Consider the following 10,877-nt stretch of genomic DNA (forward strand, 5'->3'; position numbering starts at 1 on the left):
TCAAAATATTCCGAAAATGATGCACACAAATGTCCTCACAATCGGAGAACGCACGACCACTTGCCAACGAGCAGCAGGCTTATCAGCGATCGCACCGCTGCTCATGGGAGCTTCGGGGGCGCTGGCTAGCGGCTCATTTTAGCTTGTAGCATCTGTGTTTGCATCCCCTCGAACGGCGACTATGATAGAGTTGCTACCGGGGATGCTGTTGCGAGCCAGTGCCCCCGATGTTCTTATGAGCAGCCAACGAGCAGAGTCTTTTATCAGCGATCGCCCCGCTGCTCATGGGAGCTTCAGGGGCGCTGGCTAGCGGCTCCTTTTAGCTTGTAGCATCTGTGTTCGCATCCCCTCGAACGGCGCCTATGATAGAGTTGCTACCGGGGATACTTTTGCGAGCACGAGTATACTTCATTACCCAGAAAGCCCTCTTTTCACCGCGCATGCGCGTTGTGCGTTTCCTGGTCTGAATAGCTCATCCGGTGCTCGTAAATATTGTTATACACGAAAGATATGCCAAAAAAAATGCCATGGCAACCTGGCTTGGTCGCATCACGAAACTTTGACCGCATCACGGGCGAATTATTCGATCGAAATTTCCCCCGTAAGACGAGCATTCCGTATGACGAACGGTCGTATGACGAGGTACCACTGTATTTATTAAAATATAACAATACTCTAAGAGTTTAAGTTACCGTGTGGATGTAAGTTGCTGTGCGGATGGACGTGTGGGAGAGTGCGTGTGTTTATGTGTGAATGTCTTTGCCAGCTGAGAGCCAAGGAATCATATTTCCTGGTTGTGCTTACGTTACTTCGTTACCCTCGATTCAGTCATCATTTTTTGTCCAACAAAAGTGGCATATATGCGAGTAAATATGGTAATGCTTTCTGAACAAAAAAAATGGATAAAAATTGCAATTATTGATTTAAAAAGGGGGAGATCAGGAAACATAATATACATCTATAATCTTCATTTGAATTTGACCCTAAAACAGAAAGCTGGCACTCATGATTTACTTTCTCGGGCCGTACAAAATGATTCGGCGGGCCAGATTTGGCCCCCGGGCCGCCACTTTGACACCCGTGACCTATTTCATATTTAATGATGAAAATAGCTTTCGGGGGATAAATATTCAGCCAGGGATCTCGCTGTCCTTGGGTAGGTGAACAATATGGGGGTGATTTGCAAATTATATCTTAAATTGTGAAGAAGTATTTGGGATTTTATGATATCAAACATTAAACAACAATGCAGGAACTGGATTCATTCAAACAATTAGGTAAATACAGTGGTACCATGAGATACGAGCTTAATGCATTCCGGGACTGAGCTCATATGTCGATTTACTTGTATCTCAAATCAACGTTTCCCATAGAATTTTTTATTTGTTCTAATTCGCCATCTATTAACAGAGTAACAAATAACTAGTGGTTATGATGTTTAATAGTACTAAAATTAGACAGATTTTGCGGAGGGGAGAGAGGGAGAGAGAGAAAGAGCGAGAGAGACTTTTTGCACGGCAACACGCTCGTAACATAACATAAACACATTAAAATGAACTTGGATTAGAATACAGATACACTCAAAACTAAGTTTAATCTAACCTTACTCTAAACTTAATTATAATTGTTTTACCTTTTTTTACCTTTCTTCTGCATTGGCTCTATTTGCCCTGCCTCCACCCTGACTTTCAGTTGCAGTTTTTAAACGGAGGCTAAACAAAGGTTGTTTGCTTTTGTCTTCCCTTCAAAATATTCTGAAAATGATGCACATATATGTCCTCACAATAGGATAATGCACGACCAATTGCCAATGAGAAGTAGTATACTCCTCTTGTATTAGCGAGCAAGCTCCACCATTATGCACTGACTAACGGGGGGAAAAACAGTGAAAAAAGTGCAATGCTCTGCCCAGTGCTCGTAGACACATTACACGAGGGAGTTACAACCATGTTGTTCTCAAAAGCAGCCTCTCGCGTTGGCCACAACTGGCTGTATGCTCATATATAAAAATTTGTCTCGTATCTCAAGGTAAATATTTGCTCTAAATTTTACTCATATCTCGAATTGCTCGTATGTCGGGGCACTCCTATGTCGAGGTATTACTGTAGTAGCTGGCTGGTTTGGATAAATAAATTGATTTTATAATAGGTATAATTTCCCTTGGCCTGGGAGAAATGGAGTGTTTTCAGTGCACGGAAGACATTATTTTGTTACTATACTTTTTCCTGCGTCATATTGATGACTATTAGGATATTTACGGATTGGATAAGAATTGAAAAAAATAATGTCAACTAGATGGGTTTTCTTTCCGTAGCTTTAAAAGTATACAAATTGAGAGAAGTCAGGCTTAAAACTATCAGGCTTGGCAGTGCAATTACAGGGTTTAATCAGCTAAATGTTAGAGTACAAATGTAACATTTGGCAAGGAAAATCTTAAAAAATAAAAATCAAAGGGTAATTGACAATTCAAAGAAGCTCCAAAACCTCTATCTAAGAAACAGACTATATTTGTCGTTTTCGTGGGTGTGACAAACTGTGGGTGTGCATGGGTTCTAGAATACTTAGAGTGTGGCTCCCATTTCCAAAAAAAATCAAGGGCATTTGGAAATTAGCTCTATTTTGCACTAGACGCTCGAAATTTACTAGGTCTTTCATGGCATAAAACAAGTGCTGGAATATGGCAACATTAGCACTTCTAAATTATGAAATATCAACCTCTGAGTAATGCAAAATTCTTTATGTATACGGGTTATCTAAGAATTAATAGAATGGGTAAAACTCAAACATGTTACAATATTGACCTATATACTAATACTAAAGTTTTAGAAGCAGAGCTATTACCATCTCCTTCCTATGCACAAACAGCTAAACTGATAGCATTAACAGAGGTTTATGACTTAATGCAAAACAAGGAGGTTAAAATTCAAGAAAACGGTTCAAGTGTTTGTGTGTGTTTTCAATGTGTCACAAGTTTGCCCATTACTGCATTAATGGCAAACAAATGGTTAATCACAGCCACTGGCATGGCAATCCTCGTGCTGACTTACTGTCAGTGACTAATGGCTGCAGTTCGACTTCCAAAACAAATTTCTATTTGTAAATGTGTGGCGCATACATCTTCATCTAATACATTAATGACCTATTTCCTTCGGGAATGATTTTGCTGATAAGACAGGAAAGGGGTGTGTGCCAAGAAGCTCTTTATGGGGATGCCAGGCCAAATCGATTTGGGATTGGCACATCAAGTACAGAGTTCTGAGATTGACTATTGAGTCCCGGTGTGGGTTCCAACCTTATAGTGTGTGGAGTAGGCACGGTGCCCCCCGAGAATTTGTGGGTATTCTCCGGGTACCAGTTTCCTCCCACAAACCAAAATTATGCATGCTAGGCCGGTTGAACACTCTAAATTACCCTTGGCTGTGAGTGTGAGCATGAATGGTTATCCATCTTCTTGTGTTTTTGATTGGCAGGTCACCGAGATATAATCAATTGATCAGATATCAATGTGGAAAATATTTGGGAATTTGCAATCGATTTCTGAAATTGCTAATAAGCCCTTTTCAAGGATGGCAGCGACAGATTCTCATCTCATTTTCTGAACCGTTTTATCCTCATTGGGGTCACGGGGGGTGCTGGAGCCTATCCCAGCTGACTCCGGGCCAGAGGCGGGGGACACCCTGAATCGGTGGCCAGCCGATCGCAGGGCACAAGGAGACGGACAAACATGCACACTCATACCCATACCTAGGGGCAATTTAGACTGTCCAATCAGCCTACCATGCATGTTTTTGGAATGTGGGAGGAAACCGGAGTACCCGGAGGAAACCCATGCAGGCCCGGGGAGAACATGCAAACTCCTCACAGATGGACATGACCTGGATTTGACTCCAGAGCTGAGAGGCCGGCGCGCTAACCATTCGTGCCACCGGGCCAACGCGACAGATTATGGCAGAAATGTTTTATCATATTAAAGTTTAATGAAATGCAGCAGGAAAGTCTAAATTTGAAACTTAAGGTGTAGATTAACAAATAAGCTGCTCTGCAAAATGGGGTTAATTTGTTTTCTAAACATACTTTTTTTTGGAAGGGATTGTTTGATCGGTGCTCCACATATTCCCCGGGGCAATACATGACCAAGGCGCGGTCAATCCACCAAAAATATATCAATTTCAAAGACTCCGTATGGATATTATGAAATTAAATGACAGTGACAAGTATCGTCTATTTATTGTATTTTTTTCTTTAAATGAGTTGAAATTTCCGACAAATTTTATTGGGTAGACTATACAAATTGTCATTATTCACTATGCAATGGGAATTAGCTGACAAGGCAAATACAGTGGTACCTCGACATACGAGCGTAATCCGTTCCGAGACTGAGATCGTATGACGAGGTTCTCGTAACTCAAGCGGACTTTTCCCATTGAAATGAATGGAAAAAAATTTAATTCATTCCAGCCCTCTGAAAAAACACCAAAAACAGGATATTGGATTGTAAAAATGTTTTATTTCTTCTAATTCCCCATCTATTAACAAAGTAACACATAACTAGTGGTTTAATAGAAATAAAGTGTTTAATCTAACTAAAATTGGGCGGATTTCGCCGAGTGGAGAGGGGCACAAAAGGGGCGGGGTCTTCGGGGTTTTTTCCACACAACGCACTCGTAAACGGAACAAACACTCCACCCTCACGTTCGCTATCGATGGGCTGTTTGCTGTCGTACTATTCCCTTCAAAATATTCCGAAAATGATGCACACAAATGTCCTCACAATCGGATAACGCACGACCACTTGCCAACGAGCAGCAGTCTTTTATCAGCGATCGCTCTGCTGCTCATGGGAGCTTCGGGGGCGCTGGCTACCGGCTCCCTTTTAGCTTGTAGCATCTGTGTTCGCATCCCCTCGAACGGTGCCTATGATAGAGTTGCTGCCAGAGATGCTGTTGCGAGCCAGTGCCCCTGATCTTCTTATGAGCAGGCAACGAGAAGTAATATAATACTCCTCGTATTAGATAAAAATAACAGGAAATGCAGCAGCTGAGCTTACCCACGTATTGATTGTGGGTAAAGTTTTATTCTGAGTGCCATTGCCTGTTGGCGTTGTGTGCACGAGTATACTTCATTACCCAGAAAGCCCTCGTTTCCCCGCGCATGCGCGTTGTGCGTTTCCTGGTCTGAATATCTCATCCGGTGCTCCGAAATATTGTTATACACGAAAGATATGCAAAAAAAATGCCATGGCCAGCTGGCTTGGTCGCATCACTAAATTTTGACCGCATCACGGGCGAATTATTCGATCGAAATTTCCCTCGTAAGACGAGCATTTTGTATGACGAGCGGTCGTATGACGAGGTACCACTATGCAGCAAAAGTAATGGTCTACTATCATGAATTGGAAAAATTAAACTGCCCCGACATACAGGGAATTTGTGATACGGGTAAAAATCCGAGTAAATATTTGCCTTTTGATATGAGACAAATTTTGCGATACGAGCATACGAGACAGCCAGGTGGCCGAGACGCAAAAGGCTGCTTATGATTTTTCTCGCCGCATCTCTGTCGAGTAAAGATCTCTACGAGCACTGGGCGGAGCGTTGCATTTTTTCTGTGATTTTTTGCATTAGTCAGTGCAGAATTAAGGGAAAAACAATGTGTCCAAAGCAAGCCTGTGGAATGAAGGGTAGTACGAAGAAAAGCTGCATGATGACAATCGATATTAAGCACGAAATAATTGAAAAGTATGAGTAGTGTCCACGTGACTGAGCTGGCTCGATAATAAGTATGGAGAAGCAGGAAGTTTGCCTCAAAAGCCGCGGTGGAATACATTAACCTATTTGCCTTGCACAAGGTTTAAATTTAGTGTAACGTAAGATTAAAACTTTTTTTAAGTACCGTATTTTCACACCTATAGGGCGCACCAAAAAGTCTAAAAATTTTCCCCAAAGTGAAAGCTGCGCCTTTTGGGTCTTTTCTGTGCACAAAAGTAAAAATTCTGCAGATGTCGCTGTGTGACGTTGACCGCATGATTGTCTGGTTGCATTTCTTGCTGACGCGCTAAAGTGAAACTACGGGAATGGAGGTGGGGGGTGGGCGGGTTAAAACTAATGGAGCACGTACCTATAAATTAATGCGGGAATGCGTTGTGCAAAACAATAACAGTTTGACGCCCGCAAATGGCACCTATGAAGAGACACACATACGAGGCACAGTTTAAACTGGCAGCAATCCACTACGCGGAAGAACATTGAAATCGAGCGGCAGCGAGGCACCTTAACATAAACGAGTCAATGGTGCGCAAGTGGAGGAAGCTGGAAAATGAGCTTAACAAGTCAAAAAGACAACGCTGAGTTTCCGCGGAGCTAAAGCGAGTGGCCCAAGTTGGAGGACTTTCTCAAGCACTGGATCGAAGTATAAAGAGCAGCGGGGAGAAGCGTCTCTACAGTCACCATTCGACTAAGGTCAAAAAAGCTTGCCGATGAAATGAAAATTGAACATTTTCATGGAGGTCCGTCCTGGTGCTTTCGCTTCATGAAACGGAACCATCTATCCATCCGGTGAAGAATATGACATATTTACTCCTTCATTTTATTGTAGCTGTTTCATTTTGATATAGTACCACAATAGGATTAAAACTATTGTTCTCAACTCAATTACAATGAACAAAAGGTCTTTTGTCTGAGTTTCTGCTTCAAGGTGTGGTCCAGGTGATAAGTGGTCCAGGTGAAACCAGAGACAAAGGAATCCCCGCGGAGAGGGCGACCAGGCCAGACGTGGATTCACGGGCAAGCAGATTCTAGGAGAGGACACCCCTCCAGAACGTCGTGGGACAGTCCACATATCATTAAAATCAGCGAATGAATATTCATCTTTATTATACTATAATTGGGTAAACGTGGGTTTGGACTTTAGTCTTTCTCATCCTCCACTGTGCATTACGACGCTCAGCTGGTTTATTATTTGGGAGGGGGCCCGGAGCTCTGTAAGGATCAATATCTGGAATAAATCATCTGTGGAGTAACTCGCAAACCCTGGTCTCTTCCTTCGATGCTGAACACGCACAGTTGTTAGACGGGATCAGACTGAGTTAAGGAATTAGGGATAGGTGCTAAAACTGTACGTCTAACACCGGAAAAGAACTACGGTGGCACAACAGCTTTCGGCAGACTATAAATAAAAGATGGCAGCCTTCCGCTCTTACTGCAGCAAAATAATTGCCGACAAGCGTATCCAGCCTAGCCACGTCACCAATATGAACGAGGTGCCACTCACTTTCGACGTTCCGACAAACCACAATGTCGACAAGAAGGGAAACAGCACGGTCGCGGTACGCACAACGGGCCAGGAGAAGGCAGCTTTAATGGTTGTGCTTGCTTGCCATGGGAACGGTCAGAAGCTACCACCCATGGTGATTTTTAAGAGGAAGACGTTGTGAAATATGAATTGTATTCTTATATTTAATCTTGCACCCTTCTGCACTCTTATGAATTTAAAGTCACTAGAATAGAATTTTTACTGACACCTACAGGTCAAGGCCTGTCATCACTTTGTATATAACACACCCCTTTCGTGTTCCCGCCTAAAGTTTGTCTCCGCCTAACTTCTATTAAATACCATCACCGACCGAGCGGACGGCGTATCTGGTTGAGGGAGCTTCGCGTGGACAGCTCTATCCGTCCGCTTCCCCCCCCCTTCTTAGGAAGGGTGGGGCTAGCCAAGGGGACTAGCCAAGAACAAAGGAAGCGGAGCGAGCAGCGGCCATTTTGAGAGCGATCAGGATGAGACCTCCCTCCCAGATAACCTCCATCGGCCGGGAGTCAAAAACTACCACGTGTTTTGCTGCTTCCTCTGTATGAAGATTATCGTCGAGGCAATCCAGCTTTGACAGACGTTGCCAAAGGAAAACTTTCCTGCCGGTGTCATTGTCAAAGCCAACCAGAAGGGATGGATGGACGAGGACAAAATGAAAGAGTGGCTTAACGAGGTGTATGTGAGGAGACCCAATGGCTTTTTCTGCAGGTCACCGTCAATGCTGATCTGCGACTCCATGCGCGCCCATCTCACGGCTGAAAATACACCCACAACTGCGACTGCGCCCTTTAGGGCGGTGCGTTTTATAGGTGTGAAAGTACGGTATGTGTGTGTAGGAATTTAAGTTAAATTTAAAGTTTATGTTATATTACGAGCGCATCTGTCAAGTCTCTCTCTCTCCCATCCGCGTTGTATTGAATAATGTCTCATTTTATTATTAAACATCATAACCACTAGTTATTTGTTACTCTGTTAGTAGATGGTGAATAATAAAAATATGTTTTTCCATAGTAATATCCTGTTTTTGGGTGTTTTTTAGGAGGGTGGGAACGAATTACCGTATTTACTCACATATAAGCCGCTTTTGTCGGACAAAAAATGATGACTGAATCAAGGGTACGGCTTAGATGCACATAAAACCCGACTTGCAAAAAAACTGCAGTTTGATGGCGCCGTGACACGATGACACAACACGATGATGTCACTTCAAAATGGACCCCAAGTGTGCGCCGTGACGTGATGACGCAATAGAATGCTGATACGGTAATTTATTTCAAAATAGAGAAAAGATAAACAGATAAAACGCAAAACAAAATTTATTTTGACATCTATGAATGAAATTCATGGAAAAAAACGTTTATCTTGCATAAAACGCAAAACGTTCCCGTCACTGCTCGCTCGGGGTGCAGCCATCTTAGCGCGATTGGGTCACGGCCATCTTAGTGAGGTCGGGGGCGTGGCCATCTTAGTGAGATCGGGGCGCAGCTATCTTAGTGAGATCGGGGCGCAGCCATCTACATTTTTTTCACCAGACGGAGTAGCCTTGATTTTGAAATAAAACAAAATTCCACCTTGAGTTTTTTTCATTTTATTTCTTGTTCGAAAGTGACAACTATTGGAGTAATATGAGCCATCAAAAGAATTGAGATATTTTGACATTAGACGCAATATGGCTGCCACATCTTAAACTTCTGGTACGAAAATTTTTATTTCTGTAATTAGAAAGCATCAGGTTCTCATCAAGATAGACTTATTTATTTTTCAAATTGAATAATATGATATTTTGCATTTACAAAGACAGGCATATAAACTTATGATATTGACCCTAAAAATGTGCTTTGGATTTTTCTTAATATTTCCCCTTCAAAGTAACACATTTGTTCTCCCCATTAAAACCATGAATATGGAGGTGCAAATTGGGAATCAGGGGGCTTATACGCGAGAAATTGTAAAATTCTAAAATTTCAAGGCAACTTGCAGGGTGCAGCTTATCCGCCCGGGTGGCTTGTATGCGAGTAAATACGGTAATTTGGATTTAGTTGATTTCAATGGGAAACGTTGATTTCAGATATGAGTAAACCGACATACGAGCTCAGTCCTGGAACGCATCAAGCTCGTAGCTCAAGGTATGACTGTACCACAAAAATGTTGTCTAATAAAACAGACACCTGCTGTTCAGGGGGATTGACTTAATATTTTAATCGTGGATTTAGGTTTCTATTTTTAATGGGGCGTCTTTAGTTCATTTTTGAATTTTGACAATAGGGAGGCCCGGGGGCTGAGTGGTTAGTAAGTCAGCCTCATAGTTCTGGGCTTCCTGGGTTTGGTCACAGGTCAGTCCTCCTGTGTGGAGTTTGCACGGGGCTACATGCATGGGCTTGTGTGGGTTTTCTTTACCTTCCATAAACATGCATGGTAGGTTGGTTGAACACTCTAAATTGCCCCTAGCTATGACTGTGGTTGTCAGTCTCCTTGTGCCCTGTGATTGGCTGGCCACCAATTCAGCGTGTCGCCCGCCTGGTGCCCACAGTCATCTGGGATAGGCTCCAGCACCCTTGTGAGTATAAGCGGTTCAGAAAATAAATGAATGAATGAATAAATTATGGCAATGTTCGACCTAAATTGTGTTATTTCTTTGACTGTTGAGATCATTTTTGAAGGTGAAACGAGCCACGAAGACATTGGCGATCACTGCCTTGCCACTCGTCTGTTTTGAATAGATTTACCATAGTGCTTTGGAGTACGAGGGCGGGCAATTTTTAGCATTCGCTCAATTGACCACAAGAACTTAACCGTAGTTTGACAGGTTACTCCAGGGATCTCCAAACCGGTCCTCGAGGGCCAATGTGGGTGCAGGTTTTTGTTCCAACCGATCCAACACAACCAGTTTAACCAATCAATTTTCTGCTGAAAAAAGAAGCACCTCCATTGATTGCACTTCTAGGATACCAGATTGGTGGAAAGGTTTCCTCTTACAGGTTGGAACGAAATCCGCATCCACTGCGGCCCTTTCTGGAATAGTTTGTGGACCACTGAGTTACTCCATTTTAACTATCGCCAATTTGAAGCTGCATTTGATTTTATGCATTAGCTACGTACAGGGAATAACGGAAACTGGCGTAGGACGGTGATTGTCGACCACCACTTTTTTTCTTCCTGCTAAAAGCGTTACCTTCGGGAAGTTCCACAGTCCGGGCCCGGCGGAGGGAGCGAGTCAGTCGGTTAAGCTGTACGTTTAGCTGCTCCATCGCCCGTTCCATCATTCGTAAACGTCCAGCCGAGAAATGTCGGTGAATTACCGCGTGTCGCGCGATTAATTTAGTTGTTCCAAATTACAGTAAAATGTCCCTGGGCGTCACCCATCTGTGCCGCGGATATAGGTGTTTTCCTTCAACTGTACACTGCTTTATAACTCATTATTTCCCCCCTGTGCTACCCTTCTTCATCCAATAAATGTTCGGTTTCATAGTTCCTGTTATGATGACGATGAACGCGCGTTGTTTCCTGGGTATTGGAGTCTTCCAATGTCCCTCGCAATGTGGCGGCCCGGGGACCAAATCTGTCCAGCT

The 10,877-nt window shown here is 43.1% G+C and overlaps 1 protein-coding gene across 4 annotated transcripts in view; it reads right to left on the minus strand.

The window, feature by feature from the left end:
* hace1 (HECT domain and ankyrin repeat containing E3 ubiquitin protein ligase 1) overlaps positions 1–10,877 on the minus strand; it is a 133,673-nt gene that overhangs the window by 119,747 nt on the left and 3,049 nt on the right. For 3 of the 4 annotated variants that reach the window (XM_077599242.1, XM_077599240.1, XM_077599243.1), the window contains exon 1: positions 10,481–10,780. The exons of the other annotated variant lie outside the window; for it this stretch is intronic. In XM_077599242.1, the coding sequence (XP_077455368.1) occupies positions 10,481–10,571 (91 nt within the window). In that variant the 5' untranslated portion in view covers positions 10,572–10,780. Of the gene's footprint in view, positions 1–10,480; positions 10,781–10,877 lie in introns of those variants that run through there. 4 annotated transcript variants of the gene reach the window in all.

Source organism: Stigmatopora argus, chromosome 4, assembly GCF_051989625.1.
Source record: "Stigmatopora argus isolate UIUO_Sarg chromosome 4, RoL_Sarg_1.0, whole genome shotgun sequence".
NCBI lineage: Eukaryota > Metazoa > Chordata > Actinopteri > Syngnathiformes > Syngnathidae > Stigmatopora > Stigmatopora argus.